This window comes from Rhea pennata, chromosome 10, assembly GCF_028389875.1.
Source record: "Rhea pennata isolate bPtePen1 chromosome 10, bPtePen1.pri, whole genome shotgun sequence".
Classification (NCBI taxonomy): Eukaryota; Metazoa; Chordata; class Aves; order Rheiformes; family Rheidae; genus Rhea; species Rhea pennata.
Genome location: NC_084672.1, coordinates 4,139,781 through 4,162,749, shown reverse-complemented (window position 1 = coordinate 4,162,749; position 22,969 = coordinate 4,139,781). Strand labels below are relative to the sequence as shown.

The window sequence follows — 22,969 nt, the reverse complement described above, 5'->3', positions numbered from 1 at the left end:
TCCTTTTGTTTAACCCTTCCACCTGCTGCTCAGTCTGCTTCTTTTAGTTAAATGAACTGAATTTGTTAAGGTAGTTTTGGCTTCTTGCATTTCCCTGCTGTTAGAATTAGTATCATTCAAGCCATTTGCACCACATCTTCTTACATGAACGGTAAAGGAGCTTCAACAGGGAGGAAGGGCCTGATTAAATCATATGTGCAATATCTTAATAACATTGATTTCTGTTGAATCTGTTCCCTATCTTTGCCAACATGAGAATGAGGTCTAATCTGTTCATCTAAGGGAAAGAAAGACTTCCTTTCTCACCAAATTCTCATTGAAAGAGAGAAGGGGAAGGGGAAGGGGAAGGGGAAGGGGAAGGGGAAGGGGAAGGGGAAGGGGAAGGGGAAGGGGAAGGGGAAGGGGAAGGGGAAGGGGAAGGGGAAGGGGAAGGGGAAGGGGAAGGGGAAGGGGAAGGGGAAGGGGAAGGGGAAGGGGAAGGGGAAGGGGAAGGGGAAGGGGAAGGGGAAGGGGAAGGGGAAGGGGGAGAGACCAAGAGAGATATGAGTAAATTATTTGCAGGCTAAAGTATGTCACTTTCATCATCCAGTTTGACTTCTTGCATAACACACAATATGACCCAGTTGTGCTTGTACTGATGCAAGGTATCAGGCTAACAACCTACACATCTTGCACAGGAAGGCACTCGCATGTCATGTTTGAAGACATCAAGAGAAGGCAAATCCACTATCCTCCTTAAAAGTTTTCTTCTAATTGTAGTATTGCAGAATATTAAATATTCTTCAGTATTTAGTTAGCCAAACACAAAAACTAGTCTGAATCAACAGAGTTTAGAATTGAGCCTTTGACTCTTGTCATGGTTTCCTGTAAATTAAAAAGCACTTATCATGCTGCCTTTTCTCCATTTTGCAGAGTCTCTGGACCAATGGCAGCCGTAACTACACCACATCCAGGGCAGCTAGGAAAGACAGGCATGTATGTGCCAGACTAACTTCGGTGTTACTTTAGTGCAACTTTGGTTGCATTCGGTTCAACACAATAATCATTATTCATGTTTTTGCTCACTGTCTATTCTAGACACGGTTATAATGAGAGTCATTATTTCAGCAGGGTGGAATTGACTTCCGTGCTCACTTCGGCATTTGCAAGGCTAAAAAAACATGAATTATAAAATATCAAAGATTGTAAGTTGTCAGTAACTGAACTGAGATCAGTGCAATTCCTCCTTACCTTTCCAGAGAAAATGCCACAGTTTTGGCACATAAACAAATCACAATATCAGTACCAGCTTCTGCCCTGACAGTACCACTCAGAATCCACATCATCATGCAGGCTAACCTAGTATTTAGACAGAGCTATACCTTCACTGGAGCTGCTGGCTACACTCTAATCATACTCATACTGTTGTAACCATGTCCGTTTGGGTGTACCACTTTTTAACTCTACCTCCATAATCACAGCTGACTCAGTGCATCACAGCTTAGTCCATTCATTGCCCAGATAACAGAGCCCTCACGTTGCAAAACGTGACATCAGCCAGCTCATCATAAGTTGACCCTGAAAATCACCCTGCACCGGAGGTGAGCTGGGTCATACGCTCACACAGGAACACACTGCTGTAATTCATATATGTCACCGAAGATGCATTTTGCATTTCTTTCATTATTGTTGCATGTATGGATTACAGCTGTGTAGCTGTACATGACCACAGAACCCACAAGTAGCCTCTTGCACATCATAGACACAGGGAAAAGCAGGGCGCTTTCATGAAGATAGTAGGGTTTAAGGACCTACATTTGGGCCTTTTAAGGTAAGTGTAATTTACCTCACACAATTAGCTGGTTTCTTTCTGCTAGGAATATGTAAGGACAATTCATAGCTAAATCTGGAACTTTAATTATGTGTTTTCTGATTTAGTGAAATTTAGATTTGGGGATTTTTAAATATTTATTTTATCCTTAAATTGGAATTGCCTGACTTTTAAATATATCTTCCATTACAATTAGAATGCCTCAAATCTTGTGCCTTAATTCTACTTTGAGAATATTTTCATTTAAACATCTATATACCTATTGACTAGATCTTGATTTTTCAATGTAAAGTCAATAAATTCCACAGCACCTGCACACATGGAAAAAGCTTGCAGTACAAAGATGAAAGCTATTAGCCAGGTCAGCAACCACTGACTCAAATAAAAGAGATAATAAACACGAGAGATAATAAAAAGTGAGTCCAAATAGATAGAAGGGGGTACTTTTCTAACAAATAGTACTAAAGTTGATGAACCTCTGAGTTCAACATGTTTAGTTCAACATGAATAATTCAACTCAGCTGACATATGTCCAGCTATGTCTTTTCTTTTCTGTGGAGACCAAGTAATATATATTTGGATTCAAGCAAACTGTTCTAAATTTCCAGCCTGTAAGATTTTATCAGAAAATATAATTTCCTTTTTAGCCTATGCACACTAGTCAGCATAAATAATGTCAATCTTCAGTGGAAGATGTGCTGTCAGACTTTGATTTCTACAGCTTTTAAATGAAGATGCAGACTCTCTAGACTAACTATACTGGATCTCTTGTGGCCAAAACTCCTTTTATTGCATCTCCCCCTTCTATGGAATATCCATTCCCCAAGTTTCCCATCGGGAGTTTTCCAAGGGCACTCAGAGAAGATGTGTGAAAGACAAAAGAAAAGTCACACTAATTCCACAAATATTGAAAAGAGTAACCTCATAAAACTAGATGTCACTGTTAGAATACGTCCCTGATTTCAACCGAAGGAATAAATTTAATCTCAGAAAATATCACTTGCATTATCACTCAGCATAACACATCTGTAACTGGAGCTATAATACCTTGGCTGTTCAGAAGAAATAAATCATTGTTTACAGTTAATCAAGTGCTCTGTGGTTTCAATAAACTCTGCTGGCTGTGTTACTGAAATCCACTAACTAAACCTTGCACTCAAGTGTATGAGGCTTTACGATAATGTCAAAAGCCCAGGAGGTACTGAGTGAGTCATAATGTCCCACTGCTTTTTGAATTATTCCAATTTTAAATCCACAGTTGGCAAAGAAACAAAGAACAGTATAATAAGCATTTGATGCTGGTCTGTATAGTGAACTTTTTTTTACCCTAGGACAGAACTCGCATTAAGCCAAGGAGTTCAGTGTTATGAACCTTTATCAGAACATGCAGTTTTAGTCCTTCTAAATGCTTTTTGGCTACAAAACAGATGATCAAGCACTCATGCTTTTCTTACTTAGCAAAGTATGATACTGCACTTGGGCTGAATGCTTTGAAACACCGTTACTGCTACAGAATGTGCTCACAGAAGCCTTATAGCACTATGAATCTAGCCTGAAACTGCAAGTGTAAAACTACAGAAAACAGGCACTTCTCTCCTACATATTAGGTCTATTTAAGGCACTTATCCCTCTGCTTTCACTGTTAGGAGGCATTCTGCTCCTTGCACGATACACCTGAAGGTTTACCACCATAAAACAAAATACCAAACCAATTTTCAAGTCAAATATTTAACAACTGTCTTTTCATTTCACATTCGTATCAGTATATATAAGACCTAAAATTGTTTCAATACAGCATTTCTAACCCCCTGATGTCTAGGCTGGATACAGAGTACTTCAAGAAGTAGCTAGTGAGCAAAGTTTATTAAGTAGCATTAGAAGTCCCTAAGATTTTTGTGTTTCAGGCACCTGGGGGCGGGGGGCGGTTATTGCAGCTAAGTTCAACCTTCTAAAAGTTAAGTATCTACTCAAAGGTCACCTAGGACCTGTTCTGTAACCAACAGAAAGAGAAAACAAGGTCCCCAGAGGGTGACCTGTCCCACCACTGGTGAGGTGGCAATGCTGGACACAGCAAATTAATCGCTGAAGAAATTCCAGCCTCTCTTCTTCCACTCACTGCAGAGGGACCCCGTATCTTGAGCAAGATGCAGCCTTTAGCTGGCTAAAGTTAGGTGAGACAAATCCCACCCTCACGTGCTGCATATCCATCACTGCATCACTGCCTAGAGCAAAAACAATTAGTTCCACAATTAAAACAAGCACATCTAGTCATTCCCTACGTTTTATGCTCATGGTCATTACATTTAATCCTTCTTGCTCCAAGTGACTTCTTGGAAGTTAGCTAACCCTCTTATTATAATCCTTTGTCAGTGATGAATACTGGAAAAATATCAAAATTATGTATGGATATATAGTGGATGGTCAAAAGAGACTCTTCTTCTTTTCTTTCTTTTTTTTTTTTTTTTTTTTTTTTTTTTTTTTTTTTTTTTTACGAGCATGGTCAAAGGTTTTTAGAAGTGTGTTTCAGAGCAGAGGTTGCTCCTGTTAGGATTTCCTGCTTCATTCTCACATTATAGGGATTATAGAGCACTCCTAGGTCTACCTAGGGAAACATGTTTTCTTTAAATGCAAGATAGAACCATTTCCTTTGTCAACTGAAATTAATCTACAATTAACTAACAGTAATTCAGGCATATCTCTTCGTTTTTAAAAAATCTTGATTCAACAGACTGCAGTACTTCCCCCCTTTCAGAGGGAATCCCTCTGAAAGGCTGAGAATTGCTCATCCTGTAGGAAAAAACACAAACCTCTGCAGCATATATTGAAAATAGTAAATGGAGGGATCAGAAACTTTTATAGGAGACTGAAGGTTTGTTCTGTGGACTGATTTTTGGCAATTGAAAAAATAAATACATATGCACACTATTTATAGTTATATATAAATCAATATAAAATATAAACATATACAGAGAGAGAGATAGAGAGTTTTTATATAGGTGCATATATATAAAATAGCAACAAATGGAACATTTCATAAATAGCCTGCCAGAAAATTAAAAGATATGAGCAGTTAACAAGGGAAGCCAGAAGTACTGTCAGCAAATACCCTTCTGTGGACAGCAAGGTAAATCAATGAATTGGAAAGCAAAAATTTGACCAGCATCTGTCTTTTATCTGAGTTAGCAATCTTCACATAAAGAGAATTCATTTAGATCAGGAATTTACTAAAAGTAACGCTGCCTTGTGCCAGACACACACACGCAGAGCGCGGGGCGGGGGTGGCTGTTTGGCCGGAGCTATTGCTGGTGAAAAGTAGCGCAATTCCGTTGGCTTGGAGCGGAGCCCTGCTCATTTATACCAGCTGAGAGCCTGGCCTCGCATCAACACGCAGTTCTCGGTCCTACCGAACTGGCCGGGGCGGGAAGCTTCACTTTCACAATTACATATAGTTCTGATTTTCTATTCTCAGAGGCAGTGGTCATCTACAGCTCCTGCCGAAGTCAAACTCAGCAACTTTGGGAACATCAGACTAACTAAACGATTTTTATGCAGTGCATAAAAGCCTCGTTTATGGCACAGCTAATATAAGAAGCAGAGGGAGCATCCACACACCCAGTTTGTTGGAATTCGGCCAAGGGACCGAGTCTGCTCTTGCACAGCCCTGTGCGCGCAGGGCTGCGCTTCGTCCTAACACTCCTGCCCCAGCATACATTTGCAAGCCCACCTATTCCAATCAGATGCTCAGGAATAAATTTCCTCAGTCTCTCATTAATTCCTTCCTCCATAATGATCATAATGGTCCTTAACTCATTTTTTTCTAAACTTTAACTGACATTTATATAATATTTAAGGCTTCTCAAGTGAAAGATGGTGTAGAATTATGGATATTTTTAACAGAGTTGGTTTACAAAAAATCAGAATTCCAATAAAAAATATCATTGCTGTTTTGAAACCCGAGAAGCACATTTTAGTGTATAGTATAACGCACCTCCCTGGAAGCCATTGTTCAGATGCTTATCCCCTTCCATAATCTGGAGTAAGAAGTAGAGATGTAATCAGTAATCTGCCTTCTAACTTGCAGGGCCAGGAAGTGAGCTGATGGAGGCAAAGGAAAGGCAACGGGCACAAACTGAAACACAGGAAGTTCCACCTGAATTTTTCACAGGGAAAAACTTTTCCCCTGTGAGGGTGACGGAGCACTGGAACAGGTTGCCCAGAGAGGTTGTGGAGTCTCCTTCTCTGGAGATAGTCAAAACCCGCCTGGATGCGATCCTGTGCAACATGCTCTAGGTGACCCTGCTTGAGCAGGGGAGTAGGACTAGATGATCTTCAGAGGTCCCTTCTGACCTCAACCATTCTGTGATTCTGTGAAAACAGACAGTGCTCTTGGATGAGAATATGACATTTGTGCTGCAGAGAAGAACTGCTGGGTTTTCCTCTCTGAGCCCCACAGACTTTGCTGGATTAGGAGCTTTACCTATGCACTGCTGAGGTCAGCTTTGACTTCAAACCCTCGCTAACGGTAGGACTCCCGAGTGCCCCAGGGTGCACGCAGCGGCTTTCTCTATTTTGCCTATCGCTCTGAATACCAGCCAGCAAACCTCGTATTCTTTTATGCTTTCTTCTGCCTGCTTCTTACCCCTCCTCCCCCAGACACATTTGGCAGGATAAAGTAGGACATGTAGCCAGGCTTTGGGCTTAACGAGATTGCTGCAGCAGAATAGGAAATATGCAGATGAAAGAAAGTCATAACAGGAAGTAATTTCCCTTTACTAGGGCATGAGCCTTCACGCTGCTGACTGGGCTGGCTAGCTCCCATCTCCAGGCTATTAAAAAGCTGATGTCCCAAAGGCAATAATTTGAATCAACTGGGAAGGTTCCCAGATAGACTGGTTTTCATCTCTACGAGGGAAAACTTTCATTTGTCCCATTTTGTTCCCCTAATAAGCCATCCTCATGAGAAAATCCACTACAAATACATATCCATTGAGAATCAACAAATTCAGCTTCTCCACAAACCATCTTTCTTTAAAATGGGGGAAAGGCAACCCACACTAATTTGGTTCAATCTGATTTGTGCTGGCACTAAAGCTTTATCCAGGGAACTCAAATTCGGAAGTGTGCCATCAATGAGCACTAGCCTTTGCCAGCCTAGAAAGTCATCCCAAAATTGCCGTGAAACCTTTTCAACAACTCCTCCGTCCTACGCAGTCATTAAAATGGGAACCAACTAGATTGCCATTATTCTCTAAAATACATTATTCCTGTTAAGAGGATGACTTGGAATTAAGGCAAGCTCATCTCTCTGGTCCGTTGTATCAACACCCTGGTTGCCACCGGCATACTACCAATTTGACAAGAAAAGACAAAACTTGCGTGTCTCTAGTTTGGCAAACAAAACGCTGACCCCTGTGTAACTCCCATGGAACGGCATCTTCTTGCTGAATGTGTTAGTTCTCATTAAACTTCATGTTCTGATTGTAAATGTCCTGAGAATATTCTCTACTGCCTTTTTTTTTTTTTTTTTTTTTTTTTTTTTTTTAAGGCAGCTGAAAGTCTGACTTTTTAGGAGTCAGGTAAGCTGCTGTGCATGCCAAAACTGCATACACATTTCATTTCATGCTTCGTTTTTGCATCCCAGTAATTGCACAGTGCCTAGAAGCACAGCACTGTTGTGTGCGATCCAGGTCACGCGATAACCCTTCACAGCTGAAGTTAAAATTTTGAGTTTATTAGCTGGCAGCTATCAAATTCGGTTCACCTATGGTGTCTCCAGCCACACCGAACAGCACACAACTCAAGTGCACCAACACTGTTTTCAATTTTATTTGCTCCCGAAGAGTTTTAAAATGTAATCTTCTTAGAGGTTGTTCTACTTTCATGTTATGTAGAGTTTCCTTGACCCATAGTTTAGAAATAAGATTTCTGTCTAGGATTAAATAGTTCAAGTTATTGCACTGCTCAGTGAGAGAGTCAGTGCTGCCTCCGCTGTCCGAACAGCCGGGTGTTCGCAGTTGAAGCGCTCTCGGGGGAACGCAGGCTGAAGAGTGTCACCTAAGAAAGGTGAACTAGGAGATTCTTAGCACTGTGGATCCGCCGTGTAATTCTAAAGGATGTGAAGGTTAACTCTAAAGGTAACTAAGGAGAGTAAAGGAACTGCCAGGTGGTTTAAATCTGTCATACAGAAATCTGCACTGCCACTGGAAAACATTTAAGGACCTGCACACCAAAAATAAAAAATTGAAAACCATTGCTTTAAATTATGTGCTCTGGGCCTCCGCTTGGTGAGCAAGAAAACACTCACTCGGGTCAGCACTGAAATTCCATACTCCCAGCGCCCATGTGGTTACAAAATAAATATGACATTCAAATGAATTATTAGAAATAAAAGTAGCTTGATGCAAACAGATCAAGCATCAAAAGGAAAGGGGATGAAAGAATAAAAGGATTCCAGACTAGGCCCGAGGAAGAAAGGTTCTGCAGAAGTCGATTGAGGTGGGTCTGAATAGCTTCAGCCTAAATTCAGCTAAAGGCATCTACCCAGGGCAGGTAGCACAGCCTCTGGGAACTGTATAAACTTAATTGAAAATCTTGCACAAAGGGTTTTAGCAAGTCTCTAAAGTGGTAAATTCACAATAACTTAGGTCAAATAGAAAGACCCATAGGGCAACACTTCTGCAGGTGTAAAGAAGCATTACTCTTCAGTGTAAGGAGTGAGGGCGTGTTTTACAAGAGCAAACTGTGCCTGTGTCCCGAAGGACTTTCAAACATAAGCCTCATCTACACATTAATACTGAAACATCTTAAGGATGCAGTCCATGGGCACACTTTTGGGAATCCAGTTTCCTAGTATATGCTATTTTGATGCAGAAAAGGAAATAACTGGTTTAAGAAGTCTTTATATGGCTAACCACTTTCATGGCAAGGACTGTCCTGGCAAGCCACAATCAGTAAACAAGCAAAAAAGAAAAAAATTTGGCAGAGTTATGACAGTACAAGAGCAATCTTCAGACAAAACAAAATGCTGAAGTAAAAGAATGAGTGCTGGATGGGGCAGAAGTATCATAGCATGTACTTCACAGCTCCTATTTCAACTCTAAAATAGTATTTTCTTATCATTTTCAGCTATCCATACTCTATCATTAGTCATTCTTTGAATGCTAACTCCCACTGTTCCCTCAGGATTTTAGGCTGAATAAGGAACGAATAAACTATGAGCAAGGACGTGCCTAACTGAAGTCTTAAAAAAAAATGTTTACTTAGTCCAAAATATCAAAGGAATCTTGCAAATATGGAGGTGATGCCAGTCAGTTTTCAAAGCAAACAGCAAGTTTAAAAGCACGACCTACAGAGCTGCAGGAAATACCCGTGGGTATTTCCTCTTCCAGGAAAAGGAAAGAACCAAAGTGAGTTAAACAGAACAGGGCTGATGACTCCTAAATCTTAGTCACCATTAGGAAGAAGCTCATTGTCTTGCTTGCAGACAGCCTGATGTCAACAAAATAATTAGAAGAACAATTAAATGAGAAGAACAATGAAATGAGCAGGAAAACATACTCTCGGTCGCATTACAGAACTGTTAAAAACTGCCGTTACCTTCTGTGATTGATGGACTTTGCATCAGCCCTAAAGTATCTGAGTCATGTGGACATCATGCCCATTTCCTACAACTTATACATATTTTTCAAGATTTAAAGCACCGCAGTCTAAAAAAACCTTAACTCAATAAGTAATAGTTTTAACATATATTCTACATCTTAATTTGCCATAATAATGTGGCTATAAGCTGCTGTCATTCGCTCCCTCTTTCTGACCTTGGAAATAAAACGTTTAATCTCCATGGGATTTTCCTGGAGAGATATTTTAAATCAGTGCATATGTACATACTTCTCTATATGTTTTTTCAATTTTCCTAAAATATTCTCATATGTGCAGACATGATGACTAGACATGTTTCGGTGGTGCTTGAAACTTGATACAAGCGGGCAATTTAACCATGTAATTGAACAATATTACAGAAACACACGGAGTCTCCTAGCAACTAAAGGCCTTGGACAGCAAGATGGCAGCCAGCGGCTTAACATTGCAATCGCCTGACCTAGCTTGAAAAGAAATTACCCTGAAAAAAGTCCTTCCTCCTCTTGCAGCAGCACAGCCGATCTAGGGTAAATGGCTCCAGGCCTGACCCTGAAGGGCTCTTCTTACAGATGTGTGCCCTACTCACAAATAGTGTCACGAAATGGCCTGTGAGAAAGGAGTCAAATCCTAACGCACCTTATTCAGGTGGGTTTGGTTTTGTACAGAAATAAGAGCAATGCTTGCTTGGAAAATAATGCAATACTTCTGCTCCCTCAAATTTTCCCCCATAGCAAACAAAGAGGTATAAAGAACGCAAAGTTAAAGCAAAGTAGCTGCAAGTGTCACTCAGCTTGAGGTGAGAGATTTCGGCGGCGCAGGGATCCTTCCTGTGCAGGCCCCAAGGAAACGCGACACAGAGGGACAGAGCAAGAGCCTCTCCTCCCGACTTCCCTTTCTGCCTTGTTTTTGTTTGCCTCTGGCTGTGGTTTTTGGGAGGAGGGAGACTGCAAGGTTTTTAGTCCAAGCTGGTTTTCATTCAAGCAAGTCAGCTGAGCAATTACTCCAGAGAGACCAAGGATATTTTTCCCTGTCAGCGCGGAGGGGAGGCGACAGCCAAGACGTAGCGTTTTGGGGGTGTATAGGACTGGCTGGAGAGCTGCGCTCTCTCCGTTACGTTCCCTGCTGACTCCCAGACTTCACAGATGACCCAGAAAGTCCTTTAACCCGTGCTTCAGCAAGGGACAACATCACTTCCCATGGAGAATAAATGCACTGAAGTCCACTGACTTTTCGACAGGATGGTGACAGGGCCAGAAGGGGAGACGCTGGCCCGGAAGGACCGCAGGCTGCTGCGCTGCAGCGTCTGTCTCGGGGGACCGGCAAGCACATACAGCTCAGGACACTGAAACAGTCCCTTACGCTCCTGCTGTGCTCAGAGCTTCCGCAGGGCTCATCAACAACATCAGCCCCTATTCCCAGTTACATCACAACTTTGTTTTCCCGTCTGAAGTAGCTAACTGTTGCTTCAAGAAAAAAATGTCAAAAATTGCCTGTTTTCTGAATGAAAGCTTTAAAGACTTGGGCACAGAAACAAAATCCTCCTAATATGAGGGCGATGGGTTACTGGTATTCCACTAAAACAGCTATTTGTGTGGAGTATGTCTGTAATAAATGTGTTGGTATAAAAATGCTGCCTTGCAAACACCATTCTTTTCAACATTGCCTTTACAGCTCTGGAGGCACTGGCTGCTTTCACAGCCAAGTTTGCCACTGCTATGGAAAACAGGCTGCACATGCAAGCCAGCTGAAGTCATGCAGACTGAAAAGGGCTAGGACTGCTGCTGCTACCACTGTAAAAATGTTATTTGGAAACCGTCTTCTCAGAGAACTGTATAAGGAATCAAAAATCCACGGTAAGGATGCAGGCTCGGTGCTTTTCCATTTTTTTACAATGACTAAGACAAAAAAGCTCTAATCTCAAAATAAAGCATTTCTGCCCCTTACAAAGGCATGACAGAATGGCCTTATATAGCTGGCCGAATAATGTCCTCTTCACCACTGTATCTGAATACATTTTTGCAATGCACTCTCATAACTTCAACCAGTGTGGATGGGAAACTGTGCCAATGCCCTCCTCTTCCTCAGCTGCAAAGCAGGCGGGAGCTCTCTCTTGATTTCATCAAGAAACAGTCGTGTGAAAAGAGCCACCCTTATCACAGGCTCTGCATACAGTGAACACTTGTTCCACGTGTACAGAATAGATATCCCTCCTATTTTCATGGTATTTCATTTTATCAGTCTACTCACCCCTACCTTTGACTTCTCAAATACAGTCAGAAATTTTTCCAAGCATTTCCAGGTTTGTGAGTCACATGGAATTTGTTTTCTTCCCCTTTCTGAACTTTTGGTCTTGTTCTGGCTATATCCATTGTCATATCTGGTTCTTCCACTGACCTGCGTGTGCTTTTTGTGGAATTTCCACATCCACGATCATGTCTCCGCACAGAGTACAAATCTTTCTGTACTAAAGTCAATCTAATATCTTCAGTCCGAGTGGCTGACGTACCTTTTCTCTCCTCTTTTTTAACTTCTTTTAAAAGAAATATGCTTATTTCTCAAACAATTTGCATCTTTAGTGACATCTTACAAGATCGGATGTTAAACATAAATAAGAACTTGGTCAACGGGGCTACTTTTGACAAAATACCCTGACAGCTGATATTTTGACAACAATGAGCTAAAACAGATGTCAAACAGAAATTCTGTCAAATTATAGTGAAATACGTAGAATATAGATACACACACCAGCTCAGCACAGAGACAATGCCACAACCTAAAGTGAAAACGAGGAGAGGCAAAACACTTGATAACACTCGATAAACCTGTCCAGGAATGACTTTGCAATTAATTTGAGAGAGCTAAGCAACGCAGGAAAAGCACATACTTTTTGGTGTAGAGAAAAACATAGAAATAAGTAGTTTTACAAGCAGAAGAAAGCAAGCCATTTTTTCCTACAGATTTGTCCCTTACGTTGAACTGTCTGCTGTCTAACAAGGGTTGAGTTTGTAACTGCAGTCTTCCTTTAGGGGAGACGCCGGGTCTCTCTATGCTATCTACTTGTCTTTTTTTCATAAGGCTTGTAGGAACCAAATAACCCCACCGAATGCGGTTGAGATTGACCAGTAAGATCCAGCAGATATATAACTTGACTGCATGAGTTTCTGTGAGAAGTCAAGTTTAAATAAAGCAGAAAACAAAACAACAACAAAAAATCATTCTTTAAAGTACCTAATCAAGCAAGAAACTTCTCATTCAGATCCATGTCAAACTCATGAAGCAAATTCAGTAGGGAAAAGGAGGGAGAAACAAAAGCACACACGGTCCCAACCATCATCTTTTGGGGAACGAACAATACTGCTTGGCACATGGTTACTGCAATACGAGAGCCCGAGGAACAGCCACTCCGGTCGCTGGGCCAGGCTACCCCGAATCAGCCATTTCATCCCTCAGCAATCCTTCGCCTTAGTCAGGCCTCCTCATCAAAGCAAATCTGGGCCTAAAGGACTGTGAGCTACTATTTGCAGTTCATGGCTGTGACATATAAAAACATCAGCAAGAAAGCTAAAGTGAGAGCTTTGGTTTCAAGCAGCATCTTTTAGAAAGATCAGGTCTGCTGAGCAGAACTGCTCATATTGCTTGAAATTAATAAAAGAATGAAGGATATGGGAGTACGTGGCCTACAGAACAAGCTTGGCTCAAAAACTGCCTTGCCAGTTGTTTAGCAATGAGAGTTCAAAACAAAGATATTTGACCTGTTTCTTTTTCATTTGTGCAGTGAAATCCAGGATAACTGGCTGCTGCTTTAGGGCCTCACCTATACCATCAAAATCAGCAGCAGTCTCTCCATCAGCTTCAAAGAGGCTTGGGTCAGGCCATTATTGCTATGACAGGGTCCATGCCTGGGTGACAGGGTTGGGTATAATTGTATTTCTGCAAAGTTCATAGCTATTTTTTTCCAGAATGTGAAGTATAGAATGGCGTCTGTTCTCAGTCAAATAATAATTAATATGGGTAGAAAGAAATATTTCCATTTCCCTAGGATACTTCAAAGCATTGACTGATTGAGATAACTTTTATGTTTTCTTGCCTCAATCCTCAAAATAGCAGTAAAATATCCCTGTCAATGGTCATGCCAAATATTAAGACATTCTCTAAAGTCCTTTGCTAAATGCTGCTGATACCTTTACCTCTGCTACACCACACTGCACGCTTCATAACAAGACCTTGTGACACTGTTACTACTTCAGGCAATCAAACAAGACTTAGATGACAGCAAAATTGTCTTTACAGCTTTTTCCCACATAAATTTGCTGTACAGGGTGAAAGCAGCTTATGAGGCCTCAGACCTGTACTGTTTCTCCACTCCAGTTGAATACAACAGTATTTCCCTGTCTAGTAACAATACCAGACTGGCTTGGTTAGGTTCTCTTAATCCAAAAACACAGTGTTTAAGTATAGCTGAATTCAGATTTAGACATACCTGGAGAACTTTGACCACAAGTTTTCTGCAGCATTAAAAGATTTCACCCCTCTTCTTATTTTTTGTAATGTTCATAGAAGATCCAGTGAGGAATAATTCCTGTCACTCTGAACAGAGGATTTCGAGTTCTGCACCATCTTTGGGCTCCAGTTTTCAGGAGAGCTCACTTCCCATTTTTGTATCAGAGCAAGCCATCAGATACAGACAAAAGGCTCTAGCCAAAGTTCTGGTATCCTGATCTTACCATGACCTTACACGTGACAAGGGGAGGTAGAAAGGACACCTGAGCACATTTATACTTTCTAGATTACTATCAAAAATTCTGACCTGAAAGTTCAGGAAAACAGTAAGACATTCTGAGTAAATCTGCTAAACATACTAGTACCTGTTTTTGGCATCTCACATATTTTTCTGCAGAAGCGAGATTGCTTACCTTTAGGAAAATGAACCTTCTCAAAATCTTGAAAATTAAGTAACCCCAATATAAATGCAAGCCTTGAAGGATCAATAGCTGCCCGTTGAATAAAAAATAAGCTATGACAGGAGTCCTGGAATAGTATGTAGGCTGATACAATGTGGCACGAAGAATCCTAAAAAAACAAGAGTCACTGTTATTGTGCAAGATTCCTTCTCTGTGCTATTTATAATAATTTCTGGTTTCACATTCCACACTGATTAACTACATCCACAAAATATTAAAAAGCCCTACAAAGATGACAGATTAATTAACAAACCTTGGTTTAACTAGATCATGCATCACAATTAAAATATAGACTTCACAAGATAAGAAATTTGGGTCTTGCATCAAAGTGTTATAAATAAGGTTAGAAAAATCCCAGTTTTTTAAATCTTGAGCTCTGTGTGGTCTAGATATAATGCAGCTCAGAGGTTGTCTATACTGTCTTTTTCATGCAAATTCCCTCTAATCTGAAATCCACACTCTAGAGAAACTCCTACAAGCTTTTCAGCTGGACTCTTTGTTAATTAACATGTGTTTTGTCCATCTTGAGCCTTCACTTTTTCTATATTATTTGGGGCTCTTTTGAGCCCCTTTAATCTCATCACATTTTGCTTCCAAGCTCAAGAACTCAAGAACAAGAAACTCAGTGAAGCAAAATGATTGGAGATCACTTGTGTAGTTAATCAAAAAATAACAAGAGAGTAAAAGACATCAGCTTTTCTGAAAGAGAATACTACAGGAAATTAAAACCTTGTGTTGATCAATGTTCAGAACTATTAATTTAACCAGCTTGAGTCTCTACGGGTTTGTCCACATGCAGGGAGGGGCATGAAGGCAAGCTAGAGCAAATCAGTGAAACGGTGAATGTGAAACACATTAAACACTTTTTGAAAGTGAAACATGTTAAACAGTAAGCACACTAAGTACCCGTGTGTATACTCCAAAGCAGATTAAATCACAGCACTCTGAAGTCATGTGAGTATTTAATAAGTTCTAATTTGTGTGTGTTGACTTCATAGATTAATTGGTTCACCTTTTCTGAATGCTCCCCATGTAGGTAAATGAGGTGGGTTGCTACCTAGAGACTAGCTAGAAAAAAAAGGGCACCACAAAAAATTAAATACAATCATATAGGACTTTAACTGTAGTTTGACTTTGCAGCTACTGCAGGAGGGATGGAATGAAAGGGACGGTGAATTCTCTTAATTAAGTAGCTCAGTTTCCTTGGAAACACAGCAGCACATAGAATTTAACTACTTTGTGAAAATAAGTTAAATAATAAGTGAAAGTCCTTCCTAAGGTACCACATCTTCAAGAGATTCACTTTTAAACCATTTTTACTTTTAATTAAGTTTCTACTTTAAAGAAAACGACAGCTTTCATACACCCTTCTAGGTGGCCACTAAGATCAATAATAATGAAAGCTCATCTTCTGCTCTTTAAAGCACAATTAGTTCATTTTTTTTCCATCACGACCAATAATTATCTCTCACTGGAAATGGGAATGAAATAAAAGCTTGTGACTTCTGCTTACCAGAAGGGAAACAGGATGATTCTTGTGATGAAGAATGTGATAGCAAAGATGATAAAGAGCATATTGCAGGTTTTCTCCCAGTGAGCATAATTAAACATTTTGGCTGCCTGCGTTAAATAAAAGTCATCAAACATATTACAAGTATTCTGTGAAATAAGTCTCTTTCTAGCATTTTCATAAACCAGAAGTCATCCTCCAGTCATCCTCCTAAAGAGAAAGAAAATTTCCTCCCTGTTGGATATGTAGAGCAACCATTTTACTCATACCTAATAAAGCAACATCAAAACAGATTCCTTGTTTACACCTCTCCTTTCATCTTAAATGAAAGGACTATATCAAAGGCCTAAAGAACAGCTCTCTGATGAGAATACAAGAGTGCTGTGGAAACTCAAAGTGCTCTTAGAGAGAGAGGTTCATCCCTCTGTCTCGTAGCAGACTGGGAATGGGCTCCCAGCCATACCCACCAGCTCAGGAGCCGCCGTGGCCCACTGCACTCAGGCCTGCTAGCAACTCAACATCACAGACCCGTCTCTCTGCCTCCTACAGCCACTGCTTCCTCTTCCGGGAAGGCTGCAGATCCTTGCTGTGATTTCCATCCCACTAGGAAGATCCTAATTACTGCTTCCCCCAGCTGAAACGTGCAATTCCCCTGCTCCGTTAAGGAGACACCCTGGCCAGCACGGGATGAACCAGCTGTTCTCAAGCCTGCACAAAGCTTCAGGCGCCAAGCCCAGCTCTTAAACAGCAGCATTTCTTAAGTGGCAGGGCTGAATTCAGTTATTCCCATACGAAGCTTAAGCATCCTTCTTGGTGCTGTCCCATCAGCTGTCAGTACAACCATTTGCGGGGCCACAGAATGAACCGGGTCACAAAACAGCTGAGTTAAAAGTACCCCAGCAAAAAATTGTGTATATGTATTTAACCTGCATCAGACTCACATTTAGCTGTTCCAGCACAACTGACAGAGTATCAGGAGCAGAAATGAGTAGTGAGAAACAGCAGCCTAGAAGGGCTGCTTGCACCGGCACTGCCTCCACCAGAGGTGATGAAATCGTGCCCTTAATCCTGGTGTTATAAACCTGGAATAACTCCGCTGAAGGAAACAAAGCGTGTGTTCTTCTTTGGAGAGGAACAAATGCATGTTTCTAGGAGCACAGAGCTGTCTGCAGAGTAAGACACTTCTTAATCTTAAAGTGTTTCTTAAGTGATATTTAGTGCAGGGATGGAGAAGAAGAGAGAAAAATGGAGAAACTTTTCTTCCACCAGTACCTGAGATATCTCACTCAGAAACAGTTTGAGTATCTCCACCCAGCACTGTATGATGCAGCCATATCCCTTGGACCAACACAGGAGTGTGAATGCTAACAAAATTAAGACCGTTTGAAGAAGCAGCCAAGCTTTTAGCTGTTAAATTTACTTGAGAATTGGTATCATGACAAAACGTTTGCAGGCTAGCCAAATCAGGCTAATTTTACCAGTGAAACAAGAATAATCCAGGGAGGCAGCAATATTTCCACCTCTTTTTTCATAATTGATTCTGTAATGGAATATCAGCCTAAATTATCTAAATGTTCTTATCTTACAATTTATGATTGTGTGAAGCTGTGTCTCTGTGGGGATAGGGAGGGAACTTACAGAACTAATAGCAAAGAGATTTAAACGTCACAGAATATAACCTGGGCAATAAAAAAAAAGAAGAAAAAAGGGGGCAGGGTTACCTCAAGCCAGAAATCTGCAGTATCATGCACAAACATCACCAGTGTTCCAAGACGCACGTAATTGCCGCACCAAGAGCTGCTCATCAACCCGATGGCTGCCAAGTGATGAACAACGTGAGCCAGAAAATCCTGCAAAGAAGAGAAGCAAAGAGGTGGAGCCAAGCAAGGATGGCCCCTGAGGGTCTCCCTGGGATGCAGTGACCACCAAGGCTTGTCCCATGCAGCTGGGCACCGACAAGGTGGCCTAGCAGCCAGAGGTGCACAGATGTGTGCAACAGTGCCAGGGACAGGCTGATGCTGCCCTCATGTGGCTGCAACAAATCCAGTATCAGGACAGCAGTTACTCTTACAAACTTCGGTTTGGGTTGCTTTTTTTTCTTTTCTTACAGAGATTCTAGCCACCAACAAACATGCCCACTTGCCTTCCTTTTGTTGTCGATCCCAAGCGTGAATAAGAGAGACCAGTAAAAACTAATCTCAGCCATATAGTACCAATACTGGGATGGCAGCAAAGTCTGCAAAGAAGAAAACCACAGCTGACACAGAGAATAGCACAAGGTGAACGCCAAATGAAATTACTTCTTTTTTCCTTTCCTCTTTTTTTTTTCCTTCTTCCTCTGCTGAGTCTTGCTTAAAAAATTAAACTAACTAAATCCATGTTCTGGGCTTCATTAAGGAGGCTGTTCTGGGAGCCAAATATTTTAACCTTTACTCAGACCAAAGTTTCAGTTTCTGCAGTTCCTCCCCCATCTCCAAATTTTAGCATGCTTTTTCCCTATGTTTTTGTTAGAGAACTACTTGCACAGTGCTCCTGCATTTAATTACAAACAACTGCAAATAAACGAAGCCCTTCATTTTGATGAACAATTAGCATTTTAAACATTCACGCATCTCAGTGACTAGGAAGTCACTACTTGCACTAAAATCCTATGTATCTGCCTAGGGAACAAGAGGGCTAGATACTGCCTTAAGCTTGGCTGCTAACTTGGTTCGATACCACGCCAGGGTGGTAGGGGGTAGGTTTAATTATCAGGTCCAACAAGAGAAACCGGGGGAAAAAACAGCTGGAAGGCAAGGTTTTTTTTTTCTTTTGGCCCCTGCTTAGGAAAGGGGTCAGGAGAAGGCAGTGTGATGGGACAGAGATATGTAAGAGCAGGAGGGAAGGGGCAGGGGTACAAAAAACTCCACCAGGGGACAAGAAGGTAGTTTGCTTGGAGTCTTCTGTTGGGGGACTCTTAGTAAAACATTCTAGAAAAACCCCATGAGGCTGCTCGGTGCCTCAAGCCCTCTGCATAGTGCCTCCAAACATCCTCGTGACTGCTGACAACTTAGGGTTTCTGCACTGAAATCTGAAATCTGTAACGCACATAGGAACTGCTGTGGGCAACCGGATGGCTGGGATGGGTGCAAATCGTAGTTGTCTGACTGCAGGACTGAGCTGCAGAAGAGCCAGAGTATGGCAAAGTCCTGTGGCAGTCAGCAGGAGGCACCGAGGCTGGGCAACGGCTTTGACCCAGCACCTCCTGATGGGGTATCTTCAGGAAGGGAGAAGAACTTCTTGGATCACTCCTTTCAACTGGGAAAGACTAGGAATGCCTCGAGGCCAATAGCCTGATGCCAGGAAGCTCACCTGAAACGGGTAGCCAACCCACGCCTGCCATATGTCGTAAAACCAAGGTTTCTGGGGAAGACAAGATGATTCAGAAACTGATCAGCTGAGCAACAATAAGTCATCTTAACCCAAAACCCTCAATACTTTTTCTCCAACTGAAGCAGGCTAAAAGGTTGTATTCTTAACATCTTTGTTCTCCACTGATTTCTAAAGGGATCTTACATCTTGGATTTATTACATCAGCCCCAGCTTTTTGGCTTCTTTTCAGGACACCTGAAATGTTCCAGTTCATCATTTCATCATTTCACCATCCAAAACAGTGGGGGTGTGTTTTATTAGTGCAATTACTCAAGATATGTTGCCACAGTGATTAGATTTTGCTGTGTTTACCAGCCACACACACCACTGGTTCAGCACGATAAACAGTGTTTGGGAGAAGAGCTTGATGAATGCAGACATACTCCGAGCCGCTCTGCTGCTCAGGAGGAACCTGAAGGACACCCCAGGCAGAGCTCACACAGTTACAGGGAACACTCTCTCTTTGCTGCTGAGTCAGAAGCTGGGAGTAGCTCCTCAATAAATACCTGCAAAACACATTGTTGTGATCCCCAAAAGCGCTGCCAGAAAAGTCTCATTAAAAAAAAAGGGGGGGCCTAAAACATGGCCATGTGATATACAGGTGTTAACAAGGCATGTTGTAAAACCGTCTACGTGACTCCCTAAAGCCTTCCTTAAAAATGCTGATTACTCACAAATTATTTTTTATCACAAAAGTTTAAGAGAAAATTTAAAATTCCAAGTAAAACCTAAGTGCACATTGCAGCCTATCATCTAGATTGCATACTTCATGGAGATTTGAATCCAGGAGACAACGAAGCCAGTGAGTCTTTCAATGGACTTGAAAAGGGTCTAGAAACAGGTCCTCCATTAAAAATATAAGAATGTCAAATCTTTACAAAATTAACTTACATCATATAGAAATATAAGTCCAGCAATGGATGATGCAAAATAAAATGAAAATCGCCAGCTGCAAAATTAAAAAAGAATAAGAACAAAATATTATTTCTTCTTTGTAAATATTATCTTGAGCCAGAACTACAGCCAATCATTGTATATCACAGCCAATCTTCACATAAACACGTCCTCACACTCTCTATTAAATGTAGTTATCTATCAACTATATCTGAGTTATTAATATCCAACCACTTCTGTTTTGACTAACTGCCAAAAAAAAAAGATACATTTTTACATTATTACAGTATGGATATCTTGGTTGTGTTTTTTACAGTAAAATTCCAGCTAGAAACAAGCTGATCCAGGGAACAGCCATAGCGAATGTAAATCTGGTACTCAGGGAATTTATTAGTGTTTGATAGCACCAGCCTTCCCTGCTGTATCCATCTTTTTCAAATATTCACCTCTGAAATATTTGAGCCCTCCGAAACTTTCACAACAACTACGGGGTAAGTTTGTGTGTTACTACAGAGGTCTGGATTAGCTGTAAACCTCAACCTTTGACCAGGCTTGATCTTAGCTTTTTGTGGTTTAAATGGATATCCATCAAGGCAGTTAAAACTTTCAGGTTTTTTTTTTCTTTACTGGATCAGTGATGAAAAAAGTTCCTATGTATCTTAGCAAATGAAAACTACATTGTTGCTCATGTATATCAGAGGAGGATGCTGTGATTTGAAACGAGCAGTCAACGCTGCAAGGATTCCCGAGCCAGTGTGGGAGGTGTTGTCCCTGGGACTGGGTGCGGCTGGAGAATTCCCATCCTCTCCTCTGCTGGTGAGGGAAACTTCTTCCAATTAAATCTCCTCCTTGGCAGCCACCAGCCCAACCTTTCCCAGAGCAGCTCTCTGGGATCAGGAGGAAAATGCTGCCCATTTGCACACACTGACTGGTGAGCAACATGCGTGACCTTGGACCTACTGGGAAAGTGTTGTAGGATGAGAGGTCCCCAGGCTCCCAGAAAACTGATTTGCTAACCAGGGGGAGACCTTCCCAAGAACACCACTGTAGCTAGTATTAATGCACTGAGAGATGTATAAAAAATGATGATTATGGTCTTCGGCAAATGTTAATGACGTTTCATGTCAGAGGAGATGAGCCTGTCTGGTGAAAGCAGCCTCACTTTTCTGAGCCCTGCTCTGCCTGCAGGTGAGTGTCCCAGGCAAAAGAATGAGATGTGCAAAGAGTTAGCTTGCATTTCAAAGGGAAAAGCAAACAAGCAAGAAAGGGGGACACGAAATGGCAGAGGCTAGACAAGGAAATGTCTTATGCCTGCAGAGAAAACTGAGAAAATTATAAAATAGCCGCTTGATAAAGTGGTAATAAACAATCATGTTTTTCAACCTGAAGGTATTTTTCCTCAGATGACATGAAAATAACCTTTTATAACACCTACAGTGCAGATGGAAAACTTTAAAGATATATGGCAAAAATTAGCAGAGCAAATGGAGGGGGAGAGTAGAATCTACATGAAATGCTTGGCTCAGGGTTAACCAAGAGATATCAGGAAAATAATGCCATAGCATGGGACTGCCTCTGCAGGGGCTGATTCTGCCTGCATGTGTCCTCGTATTTCAGGCAAGCAGTCTAAGCAGTCCAGGGGACATAACAGAATGAACCTGAGTTCAGTGTTAAGCGTTTGCTTATGTGGTTTCCCGATCAGATCCAAAACACAGAGCACCTTGCAAGGCTGAACCATTAGTCCCCAGCCCCGCAAAGATATATTGACTGTGCTTAGCAATAAATACTGGTGCTTAATTGCCTTCAGATGAACTCATTAGACATGCAAGTCTGCCAGAGCACTATCTCATTTTGCATTTAGCTGAGCTTCTTTATGAATTCAGTGAACAAAACTCAAAGCAAAATTCATCCAAATTCACTAAATTTTACCTGACAAATGGCTTTTTATCACTGAACATGTCCACTAGGGAGAGTATTGAACAACAACTATGTAGAAGGATTCTTCTAATTTAGTTTTGGGAATCTTTTCTGTTGAATTGAGTCTAACGAAAAAGAATTCAGTGGATGAAGTTAAAGGCTGGTAAGTCTTTTAAGGCAGGGAAGGTTTCATGCAAACAACTTTCCAAACCCCAATATTGCTTAACTGAGAGCAGTAATAGCTTAAGTATGCTTTAGATCTGGCTCATCAGATTTTCCTTGTGATTCAGGAAAGCGATGTTGGAGATTCCAGGCTTTCAAAATGTCATAACGCTCATAACATTGACTATTAGAGTGGAGTAACTCCATTCCTCATTTGTTGCCTGGAGAATTATACCCAATTAAACTCATTGACAAAGAGCAGACCACGGTTCACAAATTGCGCAAGAGAAACCTGCTCGTTTCATTCTCATTCAAGCTGCCAAGCAAGTTTTAATTTCAGTCTTTTGCCATGTATGACTAGAGCCATGCATCCATGGCAGGCAGGTTGCGTACGGATAGCAGAGAATCTTATTCTGATTTGCAAAACAAGGTTAATTGATCCAAAAAAACCCAACAGCACCATTCCCCCCCCCCACCCCCATGGATGTCAGTTCGCCAAGACAGTTCACTCAACTCAGTCAGGCTTCAGAGTGTCACAGCTATAGCTATTGACTGGATTTATGCCCAATAGAGGACATCACAAAATCATTGCTGTATTGATTCACACTGAAAACAACCTTGATGAAGTACTCAGCTTGGAGCTTTGTGGCTGTACTTTTAACCTTC

At 41.3% G+C, this 22,969-nt stretch overlaps 1 protein-coding gene across 1 annotated transcript in view; it reads right to left on the bottom strand.

The window, feature by feature from the left end:
• Nucleotides 1–22,969, bottom strand: part of CERS3 (ceramide synthase 3) — a 42,377-nt gene that overhangs the window by 4,809 nt on the left and 14,599 nt on the right. Inside the window, exons 5-10 of the mRNA XM_062583684.1 lie at nucleotides 20,222–20,279; nucleotides 19,271–19,321; nucleotides 18,063–18,155; nucleotides 17,641–17,769; nucleotides 15,923–16,029; nucleotides 14,362–14,518 (exon numbers count right to left, since the gene is read on the bottom strand). Coding sequence (XP_062439668.1) covers nucleotides 14,362–14,518; nucleotides 15,923–16,029; nucleotides 17,641–17,769; nucleotides 18,063–18,155; nucleotides 19,271–19,321; nucleotides 20,222–20,279 — 595 coding nt within the window. The remainder of the gene's footprint in view (nucleotides 1–14,361; nucleotides 14,519–15,922; nucleotides 16,030–17,640; nucleotides 17,770–18,062; nucleotides 18,156–19,270; nucleotides 19,322–20,221; nucleotides 20,280–22,969) is intronic.